Raw genomic sequence first — 23,087 nt, forward strand, 5'->3', positions numbered from 1 at the left:
TTCGCCGATGCATCATCTCCATACTCCGTACCTCAGGCCCATCCGCGTATCGATGGCAGGGTTACTCCGTCCTGCGGATGTCTGGTGAGTAAAGTGCCTGGCTCACGGCTTCTGCCTCCGGGGACTGGCACATTCCTACCACGCATGAGAAAGCTGACGGGGCACCGTGGGATTCCATGCAAAAAATTCAAGACAGAACGGAGAGGTTGGCCTGTGTCTTCTGTGCGCAATCATTTGGATCGCACATTGTACAACACGAATACTTTGCCGCCATCGACCCACGAAACGTACGGCGAATGGTCCATGGCACTCTTTGCAGCGGCATCAGGACAGCGTGTCCACGGTTCGGCCAAATGACCCTGTTGTTGAAAGACGATGCTCCCAGCGTGTAGAAATCGTGCCATTATGCGTGCCCCAACACTGCTGCTTTTGCCACAATCCATGTGCCAATGACCCCCATGGAGCCAGAGCTGGGGGGTTCCTCTCCAAGAAGCTGAGACGACAACGGACGGATGTTTTTTTTGTGGCGGCTTGCTCCGTGCGTAAGATTTCATAGGCCGTCATCGACAGCGTCACGACCTGTCACCACGTGCTGACACAGTTGACGAACAGCACCATTTGTGTCAGGGGATGGTTCGTCTCTTATGAAAGCTAGGGAAGTGACCGGTTAGACTCGGCCATTCCGAATTCAATGCCCATTTTGTCTGGACTCTCTCTGCTTTGGCAGGCGCTCGGTATCACCCCTCCCCCGAGCCCCCTTCAACAACGCATGACCAGAAGAAGCCATGATGGATGGTGGCCCCTAACGGCATTGAGCTGCAGAGACAATGTTGGATTTTGACACGGCCTGACGGATAAAGAATCAGTCATGAGAATGAGCCTTACAACGCAAGTTGCACAATAAAGCCAGAAGCGCTGCATTTCCTATTGGTCAACAATACGATGTTGTGATAGGCCCGAGGTGCCAAGTTAATCCGTCCGTACCACCAAAAGATGATGTGAGTGAGTAATGTCGCGTTGTGTCGAACAATACCACCGCGAAGTAATGAGTCAGGAGGAACTGGCCGGGCGAAAAACTAGTCCGTACTTCAACAGCAGAGAATCTAGAAGTACACAGTGCGATTTTAAGACAAGAACAGCAAGCCGCGAGAATGGGCAAACGCTCAAGAAGAGATGGTGAATATTATTAAGATGTCATGGAAGGTCAGCAGGAACTGCCCGTACCTCCTTCCTCAACGCAGCAATGTAGATCAACTGGTCTGCCTAGGTACTCAACACAAGTCGCACCTGCCACGTTAAGACGCCACCTGCCGCTTCTAAAAAACCGACGGACAGCGTGTCAAGTCAAGGAAGGGTCAACTTGCAAGAAGCTGGATTTCCCTTGTGCACCAAAGAGTTGACGGGTCGAGTCGTCCTTAAGACATCATGAGTTGCATTCGACCTCAAACGTGGATTGGGAGTCCAGGGTCCCGGTCCGGAGAGGCATGCCGCATAGGCTCACACCTCCAACTATTCTGTGCCGGGGTATTCTGCATCAACGACCCGAGTACGGAGTACGGGGCAATCAGGTATGTAGAGAGCCTCAGGGTAGAGCCTGTACCCCTTATCTGCATCCAGCTCAACGTCTTCTAGTCATAACAAAGTTAAAATTTTCCCCTCCGCCGACTCCGTAGCTTCGTCCTCAACCCTCGAGAGTTAGCCGCATTCATCAGAGTCCTGCTACTTGTACTAGTGGTACCAATGCAAAGTTCCAGTCTGAAAAAGACAAATCGGAGATGCCACATCCCGCATCCGTTCATCCCGTCTCTCGCCCACACAAGAGAATAGGGGTTGGCGAGCATGGCGTCCGATGAGAGACATGCACCCTCAATCGCACAGTCAGCTCTACGATACGAAGCGGGAACACTTTGCCGGTCAGATGATCAGCTCAGGCAATCTATTGAATCGGTCGGCATATGTGCTGCATGAAAGGCTCCACCCTGAACTCCAAATCCTCAGCAGCTCCCGTTGTATAAAGCCCAAAAGACACCCTTTTTCCCTGATTGGATTACGACCAGGTAGGACTCGTGGCAGAGACAGCATAACGTGAACCCATCAACGTCAAGGAAAGACCTGGAACTGACACATTCCAAAACCTAGTCCGCCATGATTACGCTACGCTGTCAGTCCCGCCATGAGGCTCGAAAGTTCCTCTCCGTATGTACTTTTTGTACAACAACAGACGAAGAGGCCGCGAGCCCCCTGGCCGCGGAGAGCCAGACCCGCTAGGTTCCTGCAGTAGTGTCAACGTCCGATCCCCCGCCGGGCAAGCCCCTGGCTGGCTGTGCTGCAGCGGGAACAACGTCGAAGCAACAGTTGGCTGGCTCCCCCTGACTTAAGGAACCGGTTTGAGGCCTGGAGGGCTCCGTCCGACTCACAGTGCGAAGTCCCAACTGTACTTGAACATGCACTGCCTCAGTTGCTGCCATGGCTGCTGGACTGGACACGCTTGACGCCGATACCATCCATAACTTTGCCCGCTTTTTCGTGTTGGCAACGAGAAACTGCGGCTGTTGGTCCCGAGTAGTCGACTTGAGTCGCATCGTCGGGAGTACTACTACCGGAATACTCCGTAGGCTGTATGGAAATAATTACTCCGTACACCAGTGCTCCAACCTCCACCCGCAGGCCATGACAGATTTATTTTATTTATTTTATTTTATTCTATTCTTGTTCTTTTTTTTTTTTTTTTTTTTTTTTTTCTTTTTCTGTCCGAGCCGGTCTGGTAGTCTTGATAGCCTTGGCTCAGTGTCGTCATAACTGGTTGGGCCGGGACCGAGACCGATCTGACCATTGGCACTGATATGGGGAGTGGAACGCGTGCCACTGCCTTGGTGTTTGAAAGGGCTGTCGGTTGGCCTTACGAATACTACCACAGGACTCCGTCCATGGCCGAGGCGCACAACTGGATGGGCCAACAGGTGACTGTCTATCAACATTTTTGGTATGCAACTTTGTCGGGCGTTCTGTTTGGCCACGACCCGCGCAGCGCAGCAGCCACTTCGGCCGCATCCAGGCCCAAGGTGTCGTTGGAAGTACGGCGGTCAGTGCATGTCGACGGCCTGGTCTTCAATGCCACACCCATTGACCTGTTGCCTGCTCACTGCTCACTGCTCAGTGGACCGCGTACGTACCACAGAGAGACGACGTCAGTCAAACATCGTTACCCCTGACCAGGACCCCGTCTAGCCATCAAGCCCGGTCAGGTATCCACCAGTTGACATCAGCCAGCCAACCAGTTCGCGACCTAGACTCCGCCATACGACCACATGCCATCGCGCGATCGTATCACGAATGCCCCTGGCCTAGCCTTGCCTGCTTTCTTTTTCCATGGCCGAGATTTCGGGCTTGGTGTCTTGCCTAGCCCACATGGAGTGGCATTGCCCCTTCGTGAAGTGAAGCAAAGAGCTTCTCGAGACTTCTACAAGTTCATTCCGTCCCAAGTTCGCACGGTGCCTTTCATGGACCACACGGCAGCCGACGACGGACCGCCATCTTCCCGGGCCGAGTCCTGAATACTCCGATGAAAAACGACCTAGACGTTTGAGCACTACTAGGCAGGTATGTACCGAGCATGCAAATTTACTGTATCCGTCTGCACGTCCCTGCATTGTCTGCACGCTTGTCGGGTGAGATCCATTGTGGCGGCGCTGTGCACGAAATACTAGTCTTATATCGTCGGCCGTCAAGTAGTAGCATGGTGGGGTTCAGCCTCGAGGACGACGATGATGTTTCTGACCCCTTTAACCATTGAGGGGCATGGGCATACTCATGCGCTCCTCTTGGCGGACGAGTCACATGGGTTAAAGCTACTCCGTACCAAGGACGCAATTCTCGCATGGAGGATCTTGGGCTCGACTTGGCCCAAGGCGTCTCCGTCTCCAGCCGGGTGGGCATCGGCTGCCTCATGTACACGAGCTCGGGCCTCCCTGCAGAAACTCCAACCTGACAAGTCGGGCATCAGCACACTCCTGTCCGCAGTGTCATGTCCGCAGAGAGCACAACCGCAACGGAAAGGGCCCCCTGTGGTTGGTGTGATGGTTTTATTTTTGTGACGGGGAGCAATGGCTACCCTACAGATAAGAATTGCCAACGACCGTCGACGGGCATGGACAAGGTGGGCTTCCCTCGTCTTCTCAAAGGGTTTGCCAAGGTACACACATGGTTTCAAATAAATGCTTCCCCTTAAAGAGGCAACGTTACCATCAGATCAAGTATGGGATAGATGGGATGGACAGGATGGACGGGATGGACGGGGCACGACGTGGCTTTTTGCTCTGCCTTGGCCGTTGCGCAAAGTCACACCAGTTCCGCCGTCCAGGCAGTGCCACGTCTGAACTTTGAAGTCTCAACGGCACGCGCGCAGGCACTTGTAAGTTTTGTGCCCGCCGCCCCTGCCTCGGACGAGCAGAAATGCCGAGCGTGAGAGTACATATCCCGCAACGAATCATGTAGTACACACCAAAGAGCACCCATCGACTCCGTATACCCTTGCCTGCCGGGCAAACCTTGTCTTTGTCGTGTCCATCACGTCCCACGCAAGGAGCGTATCAAAACCTGCCCAACACCCAACCCAACGTGGCCACAAAAAAACCACAACACACAAATCGGAAATGGTCACGTCATCGCGATTCACCACGTACCTCCCTCGCCCCCCCTCCCCCTTTCTTGTTATCCAAGGTCCCTCAGAACTTGCCCGACGGCTCTCGCAGCCATCCGCCTCCTCTGCGCGTCGGGCAGCCCCTCTCCCGCGTCCCTCACCGCCTGCAGCCTCCTCATCATGTTCTCCACCTCGTCCACGTCCACGTCCACGTCCTCGTCGGCCCCGGCCCCGGCCGCGGCACCAGGATCGGTAGTCAGAGCCAAAGGTTCGTCCCTAGGCCCCGCGTCCCAGATGGCCCGTCTCAGACCCTCCAAGTCGGCGCCGTCGAGGCCGAAATCCAGACCGTCGGCGTCGTCCTTGTCGGGCGCGTCTTCAAAGTCGCCAAAGTCAGAGGGAGCGTCCTGCGCCCAGTAGTCGTTTGACTCGAGGGCCTCCCTGACGCGCGGGATGCCTGTTTTCTCTTTGTCGTCCGACACGTCAGCCACCGTTTGTGATGCCGTACGTAGTTTGTGTGTGTGTGAGAGTGAGTGAGTGAGTGAGTGAGTGAGTGTACGCTAGGACCCGGTCGGGCCTCCGTACGAAACGGGGATTCACGCTGCGCGGTGGCCAGACGTACCGCCAAGCTCGTTCACATCGGGCTGCTGCCGGGCGCCGATGCGGACAAACTCGAGCGCCGCCTCGGCGCAGAGCTCGTCCCAGTCCCAGTAGCCGTCCTCGGCGTCGCCGCCGCCGCCGCCGTCGCTGTCGTGCGCGCCCACGCCCACGGCCAGGCGGACGCCGTCCCATTCCCAGCCGCCCAGGCCGTCGTTGACCACCCGTCCCACGTGGCGGATCAGCTCGCGGACCCGGGGGGCGCTCTCGGACGACGACGACGGCGGCGGCAGGGCGAAGACGACGACGAGGCCGCCCAGCACGGCGAGCACCTCGGCCGCTTCGGCGGACAGGAAGGACGCGGACCACTCAGCCGGCGAGGCGACGAGGTCCAGCCATATGGGGACGGTGGCCGAGTAGTATCGCGTCTTGAGGGCGAAGCTGTGCGTCGTGCCGGCGAGGGAGGGGGGCGGCGCGCCTGGCGAGGAGCCGGTGAGGTCTGCGGAACGGGGCCAAGTCTGTCAGTACCGCGCGTGTGGGAAACCTGGTGCGGGAGTGAGAAGAGGGCAAAAGAAGGCGACGTGGACGGGGGCGGACCCGCGACGCACCTTTGATCACCCTGCTCAACTGGTCGGCTTGGGTGTCGAGGCTGACGGCCAGGATCCTCCGCGGGTTGGCGACGTCCATTGCTCTCGGGCTGGCTGGCGGGCTGGCTGGCGGGCTGGCTGGCGGGCTGGCTGGGGGAAGGGGAAAATGCAATGGCGATGAGCGACTGACTGTGTGCGGGTTTGACGTGGCCGATTGACGGCGACGAGGCGACGAGACGACGAGGTGGGGCTCAACGCAACGTCATGGCGTCCTCGGTCGGCGCTCGCGAGACGTGACCGAGGAGGCGGAAAACAACTCGCCAGTCGCGGTGAGACGGCCCTCTCTCGCCGTGTCAAATGCAACGGGGGAACGAACAAGGCAATGCCGCCGAATCCACGACCTGGTTGACAGAAAACACGCCACCCTCGCGCAGGCTCGCTCACATCGACCCATCCTCATCATCACCACCTCCCACTCACTCCCCTTTCCCGCTTCTCCTCGTCCGCAATCTCGTCTCGGCCCGCACAACCCCAGCGCCTCTTCCCACGTCCCGCCGTCACGGAGGCGTCAACTGATACACGTCCACGCGCGGCGGCGGCCTGCGGCCCAGGTGTCCTGTTCCAGTCCGTCACGTTGCAGCCCGCCGCCCTCGAGTGGCCTGTCCTCGAGAACATCACTTCCTGGCAACGCAACCCTCTCGGGACTCTGGACCGATCAGCCTCTCCCTGGCCCCGTCGGTATAGACATGACATGATTGCCGTGACGCTCGTCGGCTACACTCGCATTTTGCGCATATGCCCAGGGCCTCGTGTGCCCCGAGTGTCTGAAGCTCAAACAAGTCATTCGATTTGTTCCGAGTACTTGATACACAAGGCAACCTTGTAGCTCTCCATCACCACAACAAGCGTGACAACGTAGCTCGCAGCCCCCCCCCGACACTTGCGTACGCCGTACGATGCAACAATAAAGTAAAGCCCGCGCTGACAAGCAAGGAAGAAGATGCCCCGAGACAAAGAGAAGAAACAGGCACGAGGCCGAGGCGCTCGTCAGACCATGACGCTCAAAAATCATCTGCCCCCCAGCCAAAAGACCGATTCACAAGGCCCATGGCCTCCAGGCCGGGCGGTCCACCTCCGTCCTCGGAATCCCCTCTCCTCGTCCGCGCCAGGTCGCCCTGGTCCAGCAGCCCCCTCCGCCTGTCCAGCATGGCCCTCTGGATCGTGCCCGCCCAGAGGCCATACCACGCCTCCTCGCTCAGGGAAACGTACTTCCTGCGGCCCGGCACGGCCGTCGCCTCGCTCATCCGCCACTCCGTCGTCACCGTCTCCCAGCGCTTCGTGCAAAGGTACAAAAACGGCCACGTAAACACAAATATGAGCGTCACCACGAATAGCCTGGCGATCCACGGTGTCAGCCGCCACCGGTTGATGCGGCAGTCGTTGTAGACGTGGACCATGGAGTGGCGAACGGGAAACTCGATCTGCACGTGTCCCCTGTAGTTTGTCGCGCGGACGAGGCCCTCCAGACGGCGGCGGAGCGTGTCCCAGTCGTAGCCCTCGACTCTCCTTTCCATGGTGAAGCATTTCAGGGGCGCTCTGGAGGCGCAATAGCGGCGGCACCACTCCCGCAGCGCCGGGGTCCCTTCTTCCGGGACGGCGCCAGTGCCGCCGAAGCCGGGGGCGCGGGTGGCCAGGACTGTCCCGCGACGGACTTTTTCAAAGTTGCTGGCTGTGATGACGGAGCGCCATGCCTGGGCGGAGCGGATGTCGCTGTACAAGAGGTGGGTGAGCTCGACTTCAATGTCAAAGTCGGTCAACGTCCTGGATTCCCTGCTCTTGTCGCCCGACTTTTCCGTGTGCGAGCCTACGATTTTGACATGGGGCCGCGGCGGCACTTGGGACAGTCTGTAGATGTGGCTGGCCAGAAAGTCTGGGTCGCGGTCCAGTCTGGGGTCGAGGAAGTAGGCGCAGGTTCTGTCGTGACGGAACGGGTAGACGGTTTCAAAGATCTCGACTTCGCCGTGGGGACCCCGGGGGAGGAGAGGGTCGAACGGAGCGGAGGAGTCGGCGTCGAACTCTTGGTGATCAGAGTACAGGGGAGGTAGATCACCGACGTTGGAGAGGTCGCTCGGGTCCTCGTCCAAGTAGCGACGGGACGGAAGCAGATGGTGGTTGCTGGGGAGGGAGGAGGAGCTGCCGAGCGTGACGGACGCAGACGACTCTGTGGAGTGCGCGGGGGTTGATGAGGACGAGCGGCTGGGTGATGGGGTGTCTGATGGCTTGCCCATGGTGACGGGTGACGGGTGACGGGCGACGGGCGGTGATGGCGAAAGATGAAAGATGGCGCAAGGCTCGAAGCAGTCGAGATCGTGTCGAGGCGTCGGGGTGTCGAGGAAGAGAGACGAGACTGACTGGCTTTGCCAAGCATGTACGCTAAACACGCACGCACGCACGCACGCACGCAACGAAGCAGAATGCAGCCGACGGCGAGAAGAAGGAAAGAGCGAGACAAACAAAGAGGCAAAGGCGATTCACGAAGCGGCAAGCCGTCTGCTCAAGCCTGGCGGCACTGGTTGGTTGGTCTCGGCCTGTCGGCGGTACTTTGAATAAGTACCTACTCCGTACTCCGTACTTGAAGTACCTACTCCTGGGCACCCAGGTACTTCTCGAAAACGCTGACGCTACCGACCTGGAGGCAAGTACTGGGAACCTGCATGACAGCTCCTGGCATGCGCTAGGCTGCCAACCTCGCCTCAGCCTCAGCCTCAGCCCTCGGCCGCGGCGCTTAGCTCCTCACCGACTCGGCATTTCTCCCCTTCACAATTCATCGCCAACATGGCATTGCATCTTAGTCTTTTAGTCTTTATTTCAGGTATTACCCAATACACCCAAGAATACTCCGCTGAATGCATATATGATCCAAGAAAGGAAAAAAAAAAAACACAAACAAAGGGAAAAGACAGAAAGAAAGAAAGAAAGAAAGAAAGAAAGAAATCAACCCCCAATTACACTTCCCAGCGAGCCATGCCCTTGACATATGGTCCCGTCCCGCTCCTCATTATATATATGCAGCTTCGACCTTCCAGCTTTGTACTTGTTTTGGCTGTTCCCTGGGTCTTGCCTACAACACCCCCGCCTGGCATGTCCGTTCCAGTAACCGGTGGTTGCCCTCCTGTACTTTTCCTGTTCCCTTTCCTGGACAGCACATGTTGCAAGTTTTAGGCATCGTCAACGTCCACCAGCCTATCTTCGTCCCACTTTCTCTTGGCCGCCTTGACCAAGACTTCAAGCTCGCCGCTCATCTCGCACATGCTGCGGAATTGTCCTTCTTCGTCGCTGATTAGCTCCCAAGGATGCCCAAACTGCTTCACCTCGCCGTGATCCAAGACGAGCACCTTGTCATAGTCCACAATCGTCTGTAGACGGTGCGCAATCGTGATGACAGTGCCCGTAAGCTCTCGAATAGTTTCTTGAATCTTGGAGTCGGTGTTGTAGTCGATCGAGGCTGTGGCTTCATCCATGACCAGCACCGTGGGTTTCTTGAGCATAGCCCTGGCCAAGCACAGCAGCTGGCGCTGCCCTTGTGATAGGTTTGATCCAGATTCCGTGACTGGCGATGAGAGGTCCAAGAAGACATTCTTGTTTGTCATCATTGAAGGTGCCGGTGATCGAACCACTTGAGAATCGCTCGTCACTTGGATGGTTGGCCTCGTCGGGTTAATGGCCGACTCGTCTGCTCCGATCAGTTGGACGCGGCGAAGCGCTTCAAACACTTGCTCATCCGTGTACTGATCCAAGGGGTCCAAGTTGGTCCGGATTGTTCCCGTGAACAAGGTCGGGTCCTGCGGCACAATGGTAATGTTCTCTCGCAAGTCGCGCAGGCCAATCTTGCCGATATCAACGCCGTCAATGACGATGCGACCCTTCTCTGCCTCCAGCGCACGGAATATAGCCAGTGCCAAGGAACTCTTGCCGGCTCCTGTTCGTCCAACAATGCCAACCTTCTCCCTGGCGTTGATCTTGAGAGTGATGCCCTTGAGGACTGGGTCCAGATCCTCTCGGTAACGCGTCGTGTAACCAACGAACTCGACGTTGCCCTTGTCCGGCCAAGACTCGGGCGGCCGGTTTTCTGCCACCACAGCCGCTGCCTCCTGATCAAGGTCAAGGTACTCCTTGACTCTCTCCATGGAATTCATGTTCTGCTCATTCATGCCATACAGACGCACTAACCAAAGAACATTCTCCGTAAAGTTCATGGCATAGCTCAGCGAGATACCCGCCGCACCGGCATCGATCTTGCCCAGGCTCAGAATGATGAAGACTCCGGCAGAGAACGACACCAGGTTACCCAGCAGGTCAGCACGGAATGAGAGCCATCTGTTACAGGCCCAGAGGTAGATGAATGGCCTGCTCTGCGTGTTCACCTTGGTCAAGTTGTCACGAATGAAACGTCTTTCGTCACCGTAGGCTCGAATGGTTGTCATGCCAGTGAGCGTCTCGCCAAACTGCTGAAACAGCGGGCTTCGCTGCACGGACTCGAGGCGCTTAAGGTCACGAGAGGCACGTAGGTAGAGAGTGGCAACAAAGTAGAAGAGGGCAGCAATAAAGACGGCAGCAATCAAGAATCCGGGAGTGATGACAGCGATCAGGACAACCGTAACTATCAGAGAGAGGGCGCATGACATGACACCAATGGCGGTGGCCGCAATTTCCTGGTCGACGGCCTCGAGATCCTTGCTGAAGCGGTTCATCAGTTGACCCAGCGGTGTAACATCAAAAAACTTAAACTTGGCATGAGTGACTGCACTCATGAGGCGATCGTGAAGCTTTCTCGATGCGGTCAGAGACCCGTAGAAGATCCAGACATCCCGCACAAAAGCTGCGAAGGAACCGAGTATGCCGATAATGGCGAGTCCCGACAGATAGTAGGCCACGTTGACCTGAGGAGTGACCAGCGCGGAGAATGACACCTGACCATAGACCTTGCCGGAGCTAGATTCTGAAGCAGTAGCGCTGCCGCCAAGACGGGAGATGGATGCCCAAGATCCTTTGGAAAACGCCCCGGAGCCGTAGGACTGGGAAAGCGTGCCGACTGCAACCACTGACTCTTCTTCAACGTACTGGTTCGCCCATTGCCTTACCCAAACATTGGTTGCGACTGTGGCCAATTGCTGCAGGTTGAAAACGATCACAGCCAAAACCCAGAACCACCAGGGACCCATAGCTCGAACATAAACCTTCATGACGGGCCATTTGACAGCGCCGGAGGCCTTGCCCTCGTCCATCGCATCGGTCTGTGGCTTCTTGATTTTGGCCTTCTTTGGGGCGGCGCTGCCGTCTTGAGATTCGCCGTTGCTGTTGACCATTGTCTCCCCGTCGCCAACACTGGATGGAACTCTAGAGGGTACTCGTGACGGACCTTGAGAACCAGCCGAGGATGCAGGGCGAGATTTCTGTATCTCTTCGCCCAAGACGCCAGAAGCAATCACCTTTTGCGAGGAACCCTGGGAAGCAACACGACCGTTGTCAAGGTACACTACGTAGTCGGCTGAGGGCACGCAGAGTGCCACGTTGTGAGTAACTAGAATGCAAGTTCGATTCGCCATCAGGGGGCCGCGTATGCAGTTGGTGAAGATCCATTGGGCGGTGTGAGAGTCAACAGCGCTTAGGCAGTCATCCATGAGAACATGAGCCGAGTTGGAATACAGAGCCCGAGCGAGAGAAATTCGCTGTTTCTGTCCACCCGAAAGCGTGATGCCCTTCTCTCCAACAAGCGTTTCGTCACCGTGGTCGAGAATCTCAAGGTCGCGCTCCAGAGCACAAGCGACAATAACGTCCCTGTATCGTTGCGGGTCGTATGGCGCTGAAAAGAGAATGTTGTCCCTGATATTTGCATTGACGAGCCATGCAGACTGGGCAACGTAAGCGATAGTATCGGCAAGCCGGGTGTCGGGGTCAGGCTTGACTTCTTCTCTACTTCGACCGCCGGGACAGAAAACTTTGCCCTCCATCAGTGTCATCTCACCGAGAAGCCCCATTAACATTGATGATTTTCCGCTCCCCGTAGAGCCTGCAATGATATTAAGCTTGCCAATTTGGAAGTCCACATTCAGATCCATCAGTCGAAAGGCTCGCGAACCGTCCTCAGCAACTGTGTCCTTGCTTCCCCAGATCATGGTTGCATCCTTGAATCCAATGCGTTTCACGCCTTGTTCGTCCACATTGTCTCGACCGAGCTGCTCATACTTTTCAGTCTCTTCTTCACTCAAAAACTCTTCAACACGATCAATGGAAACCTTTGCTTCCTGCACATGGGCAAACATATCGCCCAGTTGATCTAGGGGCACTCTCAGCAGCATGAAGAGAGAGATGGCAGTGAAGGCGATGGAAGGATACAGAGGCTTCTTTTCGATAAGAGTGTAAACAAGGAAGGAGAAGAAGGTGATGAGGACTGGGACAGAATTCCAGATGGCCACCGCGCATGCCCAGAGGGTGAATCGTGATCGTAGAGCATTGAGCTCAGCCTCTCGCTTTTCGTCGATGGAGCGCCCGAATCTCTCTTCCCAAGCAAAGTATTTGATGATGCGAATATTTTGGAGGACTTCGTTTGTCACATTGATTCGCTTATCAGTGGCTTTCATGATATTCTTGGATGTAATATTGAAGCCCTTTGCCAGGAAGTAGTTGACGGGCAAGAGAAAAACCATAACGATCAGACCAGGAATAGCGCTGAGTCCCATGACCTGCCAGAGTAAGACGACGGAGACGAGGAGCTGTGTCGGAGCCGCTGCGCATAGGAAGTGGAGGTAAGCCGTAATTTCAGCAATCTTGAAGCTATCCACTGACATGAGGTTGATAATGGTTCCCAAGTTAGCCTGGTCATCGTCACCGGCAGATTTGTTGTCATCGCCATTGATACTGCCAGAAGACTCTGCATCGCTCGCCGAGGCATTCTTATTCTTGTTACGCTTCCGTAGACCAAGGGCGCCCTTGATCTTGGCGATCGTACCTTCTTTGTCAGGGTCAGCGTCCTTGTTGGCCTTCTTTGAGCTTTCTCCGAGGACCTTGTCTTTGCCTGCTGCAGCTTTTCGACGAAGGGCTTTGGCGTAAATGTCGCCGATAATAATAGCACGAACGCGTATGCAAATCTTTCGGCCGGTCCAGAGCGCCATACCGTCAGCATATGATCGGATGGTGTCAAGAACAGGAAGGCCTATGACATAAAGCCACAAGACATTTATAGGAGCACGTTCGGGTTCCTCAACGTACTCGAGAATGGCTCTCAAGAGGAGCGTTGGCGCAAAGGTGAAGAAACCGGAGACAAAGGCCAGGAAGCACTGAAAGAATAGCATGCCTTTGAAATATCTCAGCATATGCCATGCCAGAGCACCGGTCTTCTTCATCTGGCGATAGTCGGCAATCACAGCCGCAGCCTTGTCCTTGGGTAGCAAGTTCCACACGTCATCAAGCTCTAGAGTCTTCCTCCAGCCTTTATACACGATAGCATCTACCCATGCAAAAGTAGCCAGAGAGAACAGACTTGCAAGCGGTTCGCGAGATGGCTCGATCCCGTCCTCCCATTCCATAAGTACCGTCTTGTTCCCTTTTCTGGTGGTCGCTGCTAGCAGGAATAGTAGCGTGATAAGCCCAAACTCGAGGCAGGCAAGAATTTGTACTAGGTGAGAAGTAGGGTGAATGATTGCGGAGCGGAAGATGAAAATGGTCAACACCCAGTTCACGGCATAAATGCTGGCTGTGTGATTCCAGAGATGGGGAATCCTCCATTTGGTGCCACCGACGAGTAGTCGCAGAGAGGTCAGCACCAGAGCATAGATCCAAGTGAGTAGTCCGGCAATGGCTGCAAAACGCCCAGCAGGTCCATAGGCCCCCTTGATCAGAGCGATTGCATTGATGACAATCAATCCGATGATGGCAAGTTCTTCAACGGCTTGTGACAACCGTTTGCCATGCGGCGCGTCAGCCTCGACAACGGAACCTCTACTGATGGTTTTGGCGAGTGCGAGTCGATTGCCGTTGATTTCCAGATAGGAGTCATCCTCGGTATCGTCATCGTCATCCTCGTCATCGACATCGGGTGGAAGAGCTGTGTGGTCGTTCGTAATGGGTTTGTAGCCCTTGGCCTTGCCCGACGAAAGCAGCCGCCTGACGTTTGACCAGGCAAGGCGTAAAAACGAAACAACAATAACCGCTAATGGGAAAAGAACTTTGAGATAGCTGCGCAGACGTCAGTAAGTATCTTCTATGAGATGCATCAACGGAATGCATGGTTTCGGAAATGCAGCGCCGCACGTACTCTTGTTGGAAACACAAGGTGAGGTCATCGACCCGCCATATCGGCCAAGAACACTGAGCGAAGCCCATGGTCAGAGAGGCAGCGCCAGAGGGTGTGCCGGTCGTGGCCGCTTCAGCGCTCGTTCGTGCGCAGACACGCACTCAGCTGCCGTCGCTGCAGAGCAGGCGTGGCGGAACAGGTAGAGAGATACGAAAGGGTCCGTAAAAGAGCCTAGCAGCTTCGAGTCTGCGAAGTTCAGGAACTCTGCCGCGAAAGAGACTTTGGAAGGAAAGGAAAACCTTTTTGTTTTCTGGAGGCACGCGCTAATCTTGGCTTGGCGTCGCAATGGAATTGACAAGGTGCGTCGGGAGTAGTGAGTGGTCGACCGAGCGAAGACCGGCGGCGGCGGGTGGCGTGGGGGGGATTGTCTTTGTCTTAGACCTCGTTCTTGTCGGCGACGTCGAGCAGTGATGGATGGATGGACGGGGCACGATGGAAAAAGCAAGCCACACACACACAAGGTTCCTATCAATTTGTCGACTCGGTCCTGCCAATCTGCCTCGGATTCGTCGGCCAGGCTCTCGTTTGCGCTCGGTCGCCCGCCTTCGGCATCAGCTGGAGATGGACGTCAACAAGTCCGACGTTGTCTCGCCTTGTTTTCGATGCTGCAGATTGGCACCAGACCGAGTTGAGGGCGCGAGGAAGCCGGAACAACGCGAGGGTCCGAAGCTATTCGAGGAGGAGTGGGAAGAGAGGGGGCAAATGGAAAATGGAAGTCAGCAATCAGCCTCCAATAACGGTGTTGAGCAAAACGCCTGCCTGGGGAGGTTGTCGAGGGTGAATGAATGAAAACTATCCAAGTCGTATTGGGTCGGGTAGTATGGAGTAGTATTCCAGGCCACCATTAAGCATGTGTGCCCCGCCGACGTGCAGCAACCAGCATAATGAAAATGCATGAGACCCGGGAGCCACGGGGGTACTAGACTGGGGTGTAGAAGGGCCCAATTGTCAGTTATTATGAGATTGATGCTTCAAGCGATTTTCGGTCAAGGAGTCATAGGTGACGGACGGGTCGTCGTGTCGGCAACGGCTGTGGTTGTGGGCCGGGCGGCAGTGGAGATGAATGGCAGCCCGGGAGCCAATTGACCCGAAAAAAAAGTCGAACATTAAAGACTAGACGAAAGGGGTACGACATTGGAGCTGAACCATTTTGTTTGGGACGGAGTACGGAGTACAGCATGAAGAAACATCACAGGGCTTTCGAGTGGTCTCAGCTGGTGTTTTCTCTGCCATGTTTTCGGATTCATAAACGGCAGGCATGCGCGGTGTCTCCTGCCGCCCCGTCCCAGTCCCGACTATTTGATTCGGTACCTCGCATGACAGTAAGGTACCTGGGATAGTTCTTGGTACCACATACGGAGTACCGAGGATTTCGAAGGTTCAGGCGACGCAAATACTACCCTACTTAAGTAAGTAGGTACCTAGGTAGGTACCCAGGTCAGCACTGAAATGTCAATTCCATGTCACTTGGCCATGGTCAGGCTCTGGTCCTCTTTCGAGATGCAAGCTTGGGAAAATGTCACGATAGTCCGGTCATTTCGCATGGCCCATCGCGCACAGTCGTCGCTCCTTGATCCAAAACAGCAACAGCAGCAAACGGGAACAACAACAACAACATCCGCCATCATCTCCGAAGTAAAATGCACAATGTGCACATGGACATGGAAGACGTTGTCTTTGTCTCTTTGAGATGCTGCAGGTTGGACCAGAGTGTAATGATTGCGGTGGGGTTTGGCATTGGCCCCTGTCGCACCAAAAAGTCCGAGAGTCCCAAACTCTCACCAGAGACCGGGAGTCGGAACGAAATCCAATATGAACGAACATATACGCTTGCGTGGTCGAGAATCAGTGTCGTGGTACATGTCAACAACTGTCGTCCCATTATTACAAGGCCATGGAGTACCCCATCACGACATTCAACGTAATATCTACCAGATCCGTCAATGATTTGCATTAACGCATACTTACGCAATGACAGCTCGAGGCTGGGTAGACCAAGACTGCTATTCCGATCCACCATCGAAGTAAGTTATACTACGGAGCACATCTCGCGAGGCCGGCCTTCCGTCACGGCTGGATCCAAGAACAGCCAGCTTCGCCAAAAGGTCCACGACGCTAGCGGTCAGAATCAGCATTGGAGTTCTTCATCCTACAAAAGGCAGCAAGATGTGGGAAAACCCAACAGGCTCGAGTCTTGCCATGCCTATGCCGCGGAAGGCTGTACGGAGTACGAGCATGCTGATGGCGTTTCGCCTCCGCTGCATCCCACCTGCATTGCTCCCATGTCATGCCATGCTCCAATGGCGCCATCCATGGTGGAACTGCCTCCCCACGATAAAGTCGAATATTTTGCTCTCGTTCGAATGAGATCGATGTGGAACTGGAATTGCATGTGTTGAATCCGGGTCGCTTTCCTATACGCTCAGCTAGACGCCAAACCAACGGCACACGACTGTTGAAGAATTACTAATTTATTGCCGTCCTCTCAACTCTTCCTTTGGAGCTGGAGATTTGGACAGAGATCTATTACCAGGCACGGAAGAAAGCCGGCCGTTGACACTTGCATGCTGAAGCCGATTTGCTTGCTCCTCGTTCGACCGTCCCAAAATAGTCGGCTCAGATCCACGAAGTATGGCGCCGATTGCCCTTCTCAAAGAATCCCAGCGTCATCTTGGGACCGTACCAGAGTGAAATCTTGTAACAGATGATCGCTATGGCTTTATTTCTTTCCCGGTACCCGGCTGCCGGAGCTGGCTTGTTGAAAGAAACTCGGCTGTCACTAGAGGGTCGTATGTGGAAAACATTGGTCCGGACTCTGCCTTTCCCACTGCATGACTGCTGACCAGCATGCGCGTTGTGCAAAAACCCACCAACTGGCTTCAGAATCCACCACTGGGAGACCGTGTCGCACGACGCATCCGGCCAGCCTCTGCACTAATGCTGTTATCATCATCGAGACTTGGGCAGGAAGTCATTTATCATTTTTGAAGCAGGCCGGCGAAACTGACAGACGGCCGCTCTCGCCTTTGTTCTGGCAGCTTCCCCACGGCATAATAACTGTTCGGTTGATGGTAACTATTAACTGACTATACTCGGCGCGAATGGGAATCGCCTTTCGTATTCGTACTCTGAAGACGCTAAAGATTGCAGAGTCATGACTAACACGAGGCACAGTAAAAACACTGCCTACAACTGCTAGGTTCATGGGTTGTGCCAAACAATTGGGTTGGGCCAAACAATTGGGTTGAGCGCACAGGGACGTATGTTCGTCGTAGCCGTAGCACGACGCTTTTCTTTTCTTTTTCTCTTTTCTTTTTTTTTCTCCCCTTCCCCGGTATCATTCATTCCGTTTTCCCAGGGCGATTCACGCCCGCCGTTCTCCTGCACATATCATCATAGGGTACTCCGTACGGAGAAATGCGGCAAAAGAGCAGCCATGTCCCCAACCCTCGGTTGGATCCAGGAGCGCGGCGGGGAGTCATCCCAGGGCGGCGTGACTCTTGCTCAAAACGAACGCCTTCAACCGCAAGGGCTGTGAACCTCCATACTGGCATATCGAAACCACCAATCCCATCTTGGACTATGCGGCTAACGCCTTTTCGTCGGCCGCATGACTCCCTCGGTACCACATTCCCTCCCCTGCCGCCCCCAACTCCGCCTCGCGGTGTTTCCGTTGCCAAGCAAGGCCTGGTGCGCCAAAGCTTGTGCAGGCATCATCTAGTACTGCGTAAGCTGCATTTATGCACCTGGTGGTTAATCTCAAGCCACAAAACTCTGCATGCGGCTAAGGATCGGTGTGGTACTACCCTGCATCAGTCTTGTGCAGAATGAAATCATGGCACTACCTACGGTAGCCGAATACCACTCTCCACGCTGCTTCTAGAGCTGATAGTGGTTTTGTGGGGGAGGAAAAAAAAACACCTTTGGCTCATTACAAAACAAAACTTTGCCACTTCCCCATTATTTGTTCCATGGGGTGCAGGGTAGTCACGTTGTCTTCTGTGTGCTGACAGAGTTCTCCTCCATACCAGCCAGGCATCATCTCGACTCTTTTGAATGCCCGACACTGTAATTTTGGACCTGCTAACAACAGGGTATATGCCATTCGATTCTCCATATGAACCCAACAAGACAGAGCAAGCCCGATTTGCTCATCGCCTGATGCCATGTCCAAATTTTCACCTTGTAATCGTTTTCGCATCCCAGACTTCCCCCAATTTCGCTTCATGTTTGCAAAAAAGAGTAAAAAACCTGTCAAGATGAATGCCTCTTTTTATGTATTTATGATATGCTCCTAGCCTGCCAACTTTGTTTTGTTCTTGACACGCGATGATGTTGTTGTTACACAATGTACCGGCTTCTCCCTTTTTATTATCAGGCACAAAGAAGCTGTCTTTACAATGGGAAAGGACAGTTTCGAACGAGAAAATGGACACACGCTGGGCTTGACTCGACCGTGCTTGGAACAGTCGGCCACTCAGCCCATAATCATGCCCTTCATGCCTGCAAGGTCGCCCTCCTTGGCGGCAATCTCGAAGTATCCGTATATGATGCTGGAACGCTGTTAGCTCCAAGTGGCACACTACGATTGCTAGATGACTCTTTCGTGAATACTTACGTGACAGCGAGGAGGGTACCAGTTCCGGAGCCGAGCGCGCCCATGAGATCGCTGGCAACAGAGAGAGCACCAATGCAGGCACCGCCAAAGGCAGCCGCAGTAGGAATGATGCGCTTCAGCTCCTTGTACATACTCTGGTCACGGTGGCCAGCCATGACGAGACCCTGATCCTTGAGCTGCTTGGCAACATCGCGGGGGCTGGAGCCGGAAACCTCAATCCAGGTCTTAGAGAAGAGAGCGCAGGCGCCGAGCATGTAGATGATGTAGACGGCGGTGTGGATGGGATCCAGAAAGGCATCTTTGAAGTTCAGAGGAGGGGACATGTAGTAGGCGATACCAGATACGGCATGAAGCTGAGAAGAGCCGTCCGTGGCATCCCAGACACCGAAGAGACGAACGAGAAGGTTATCAGAGAAGCGCGAGTACAGCATCTGGCTGATGAGGAAGACGTTGGAGGACAGAGCCGACTGCAGCATGATGGGCATGTTGGAAGTGTAGAACAGGCGCACGGGGTAAGAGCCGCGGGCACCACGCTGGCGCGAAGACTTGACGGGGATCTCGACGCGGAAACCCTGGAGATAGATGACGGCGACGAAAACCAGGATGGTAGCCAGCAGGTTCATGATGTTGGGCAGGTTCTGTCTGTAGAAAGCCTCCTGAAGAGCGCGCTGCTTGTTGGGCCAGGTCATTAACAGGTGGAAAAGAGCAATGACGGCACCCTCGAACTCGGGACCACGGCCAGTGTTGATTGTGGTGGGGGAGAAGGCCTTCCACATGATGGATTCGCAGATATTGGTGGCGATGAACAGGGAGATACCGCTGCCAAGACCGTAACCCTTTTGGAGAAGCTCATCGAGGAGAATGACAATCATCCCGGCAACAACGAGCTGGAGAATCAGCAGGAAGACAATGCCAGCACCGAGGTCGGAGGGAGGACCGTAGAGGCCAGTGAAGACGTAGACGGTGGCGGTGCCAGCAGACAAGATGAAGGCGAAGAGCTTCTGGGCCGTCTGGTAAAGCTCGCGGTCGGACTTGAGGTCGAGGTTGACGTCGATCATGTGGGTGCCAGCAAGGAGCTGGAAGACCATGCCAGACGATATAATGGGGGTGATACCCAACTCCATCAACGTTCCTCGATTACTGGCCATGACCATTCGCAACCAGTATAGAGGATCGGAGTTGTCCGAGGAGACAATGCCGTACAGGGGCATCTGGCTCATGACCAAGAAGATCAGGAGCGTCAGAGCAGTCCACATCATCTTCTGGTTGAAGGGGATCTTGGTCTCGGGCTGCTGAACCTCTGGGAGGAACGGCACAAATGGCTTGACCAAGTCAAGAAATCGTACTGTTGGAGCATCAAGCGTGTCAGCATCATGCCATCGCCAACCAATTGCGCGCAAATGGGTCTTTCCGGGGCGCGAGAAACGGATCTGAGAGAACTCGCGAGCTCTGCGTTCAAGCCGCCAGCCCCAATTTGTCGCGATGGGTGGCGGAAAGACGGATTCATGCAGCTACTTACGGGAACTCATGGTGGACGTCTGCGGGAGCAAAGGACGAAAAGGAGAGAAACGGCGAAACTAATTCATCCAGGTGGGAAAGGAGGGCGGGCGAAAATAAGTCGAGCCGGCAATGAGCCCGAGGCGTGGGTAGAAAAGGTAAATGTGAAATAGCGCAGGGAAAGGGAGATAGGTGATCTGGCTTCAAGCCAAAATGTAGATGTGTCCAAAATAATTGGGTGCCGGCACGTGATCCCGCTCTACAGCCTGAGGCTCTGGCCCTCCAAGCTAGCCGTGTCGTATCATCCATGAGATTCCAGGCTACACTCCTAGTGGTCCGGAGCTAGCCATCAATTACTGGCGAGTTGAAAATCTGCCGCTCGACATACGAGCGTTCAACAGCACGCACAGCTGCCGCAATGGACCCGTTGGAAGCTGCAGATGCCAATGTTTAGTCGCCTGGGTCATTTTTGTCGGCGAAATGCTTCGACCATGGCGAGCAGCAACGCTCCGGGCGCACCACTCTTGGTCGTGCTGGGCTCGACAGGCACAGGCAAATCAGACGTAAGTGATACAGGCATCACGACTCACCTTAAAGCAGGCACATCTAACGCCCTGCAATACCAGCTGGCCGTAGAGCTTGCCACTCGCTTCAATGGAGAAATCATCAATTCAGATGCTATGCAGCTCTACAGTGGCCTCCCCATCATCACCAACAAAATCACCCCGGCCGAGCAAAAAGGCATCCCTCACCACCTCCTGGGCCATATCCCTCTTCACCACCTCCCCTGGGACGTAGAAGTCTACAAGCGTGAGGCCAACAAAGTCATCAGTCAAATCCGCACCAGAGGGAACCTGCCTATTCTCGTGGGCGGAACACAATATTACGTCGACCCGTTACTATTCACGGACGTCATCCTCGATGACGTCCAGCAAACAGACTCCTCCGCGGCATTTCCTATTCTGGAAGAACCAACAGAAGTCCTCCTAGAAGAGCTCCGGAAACGCGATCCCGTCATGGCAGAAAGATGGCACCCCAACGACCGCCGCAAAATACTTCGTTCGCTAGAAATCTACCTGCACACGGGGAAGCCGGCCTCGCAGTTCTACGCGGAACAGGAAACGCGCAAAGCAGCCGCTGCCAGCGGAGAAGCACCTGGCAGACCCTGGGAGAAGCTCTTGTTTTGGGTTTATTCCGACAAGGAAGTTCTTTCCGAGCGTCTCGACGCGCGCTGTGACAAGATGCTTGACTCTGGGCTTCTAGATGAGATCCATGAGCTATACGGCTTCAAGAAAAGAGCCGAAGAAACAGGCCAAGCTATGGACATGACAAAGGGGATATGGCAGTCCATAGGCTACAAGCAATTCGAGCCATATCTACACGCCTTCGAAGCAGGGATAGCCGCCGCGGAAGTCGAGAAGCTGAAGCTGTCAGGCTTGGAAGACATGAAGACTGCAACAAGACGTTACGCAAACTATCAAACGAAATGGATCCGCATCAAACAAATGCGGCGCTTGCAGGATGAGGGTCCCGAGGCAGTCAGCAGTTTATATCTAGTTGACAGCACGGACCTGTCTCAGTTCCAGAAGAATGTAGTCGAACCGGCCGCGAAGCTGACGGAGTTGTTTTTGAAGGGAGAGCAACGTCCAGCAGCGGTCGACGTCTCCGAAACGGCAAAAAAAGTCCTCGGAAGTGCACTTGAGTTGAGGCCCAAGGAGACGCCGATCAAGAGAACGTGTGATATGTGTCAGACGATCCTGGTTACGGCACAGGCATGGGAGAGGCATGTGGGGAGCGTGGGCCATAGACGAGCAGCAAAGAAGAGGACAAAGTTTGCCCTCGTCGCTGTTGATGCGCAAAGAGGGGGCGAGGATAAGCCAGGGGCCGACTCCGATGGATCACGAGCGTCAAGCCCGGATATTGGCTCGATGTTTTCCATGTTTTCCCATTGATTGATACCATTGAACCATGGTAACGAGCAGGCGCGACTCTCTTTCCGCCATCCCGTCTCCCTAAGCAGAATATTCCCCGTAACACGGTGGCACCATGCACCCTAAAATTGGAACAAAATGAGCGTGCCTTGCTATGTGAAGGTGCTTTAGAGATCCTCCTTTTTTCTTAAGAAAAGAGAGAATAACAAACCAAAGCAGCTATCGCCACGTTCCCCTATTCCCATGCTGTGATTCTCAACACCAAAGTGGACATTGGGAGACGACGCTCAGTCGCAGAGAAGGGCGACGGCAGGTTTCAACAATGACATGTACCAGCAGATTGTCCCTACGCTGAAACGTGTAGCGCGGCCATAAGCTTCGTTGCAGCCGAGTTCTGCTACTGTACCTCGGCGTTCAAGACTAGAGACTTCACCAAGTGGTGTTAGAACCTCATTTATACCCTGTTGCGGTGAGCGCCGCATCTTTCGAGAGGGGGTGTCGATTGAGCCCAACTGCTGTTCTTGACACTACGCGAATTGTTTGTCGCAAAAATGTTTGAGGCAACAAAATTTACAGCCACGCTAGAGTCTAACACTCCCTGCCGAGGCTGCAGCCAGAGATAGTATGCAATCACCTCCGCAAGGCAGGCGTTTCGTTTCTTGATCCCGAAGCCGCTCTTGAGGCTTACGTACACCGTGTCCTTCGCCGCAAGATGGCAACGTCACTGATGTCATTTGGCTGAGAGCGGGAGGGTGACTCGCCAACCCTTGTTGGCGGGCGGTTGGTTGGATCCCTTGTTGAAATCGACGACTCGCCGGCGCCCCGTCTATCAATTCCCCGCAGGAGGCGCCAGGCGCGCAGTCGGAGA

The 23,087-nt window shown here is 54.9% G+C and overlaps 5 protein-coding genes across 5 annotated transcripts; 1 reads left to right on the plus strand and 4 right to left on the minus strand.

Moving 5' to 3' along the window:
- Nucleotides 1-4,710: 4,710 nt before the first annotated feature.
- Nucleotides 4,711-5,920, minus strand: MAM_07141 (Alpha/gamma-adaptin-binding protein p34; the record flags this gene model as incomplete). Its single annotated transcript, XM_040825939.1, has 3 exons — nt 4,711-5,093; nt 5,259-5,732; nt 5,842-5,920. 3 exons carry the CDS (start codon nt 5,918-5,920, stop codon nt 4,711-4,713), a joined length of 936 nt encoding a protein of 311 aa, XP_040675980.1.
- Nucleotides 5,921-6,881: 961 nt separating this feature from the next.
- MAM_07142 (uncharacterized protein) lies at nt 6,882-8,108 on the minus strand (the record flags this gene model as incomplete). Its single annotated transcript, XM_040825940.1, has 1 exon — nt 6,882-8,108. One exon carries the CDS (start codon nt 8,106-8,108, stop codon nt 6,882-6,884), a length of 1,227 nt encoding a protein of 408 aa, XP_040675981.1.
- Nucleotides 8,109-9,038: 930 nt separating this feature from the next.
- On the minus strand, nt 9,039-14,202 carry MAM_07143 (ATP-dependent bile acid permease; the record flags this gene model as incomplete). The annotated part of the gene is made up of 2 exons (XM_040825941.1): nt 9,039-14,055; nt 14,135-14,202. The coding sequence occupies 2 exons, from the start codon at nt 14,200-14,202 to the stop codon at nt 9,039-9,041; spliced, it is 5,085 nt and encodes a 1,694-aa protein (XP_040675982.1).
- A 4,448-nt stretch (nt 14,203-18,650) lies between these two features.
- On the minus strand, nt 18,651-20,320 carry MAM_07144 (protein transport protein SEC61 alpha subunit; the record flags this gene model as incomplete). The annotated part of the gene is made up of 3 exons (XM_040825942.1): nt 18,651-18,726; nt 18,792-20,136; nt 20,311-20,320. 3 exons carry the CDS (start codon nt 20,318-20,320, stop codon nt 18,651-18,653), a joined length of 1,431 nt encoding a protein of 476 aa, XP_040675983.1.
- Nucleotides 20,321-20,779: 459 nt separating this feature from the next.
- On the plus strand, nt 20,780-22,240 carry MAM_07145 (tRNA isopentenyltransferase; the record flags this gene model as incomplete). Its single annotated transcript, XM_040825943.1, has 2 exons — nt 20,780-20,851; nt 20,915-22,240. The coding sequence occupies 2 exons, from the start codon at nt 20,780-20,782 to the stop codon at nt 22,238-22,240; spliced, it is 1,398 nt and encodes a 465-aa protein (XP_040675984.1).
- Between the last annotated feature and the right edge of the window lie 847 nt (nt 22,241-23,087).

This window comes from Metarhizium album (assembly GCF_000804445.1).
Source record: "Metarhizium album ARSEF 1941 chromosome Unknown scaffold_28, whole genome shotgun sequence".
NCBI classification, from domain to species: Eukaryota; Fungi; Ascomycota; class Sordariomycetes; order Hypocreales; family Clavicipitaceae; genus Metarhizium; species Metarhizium album.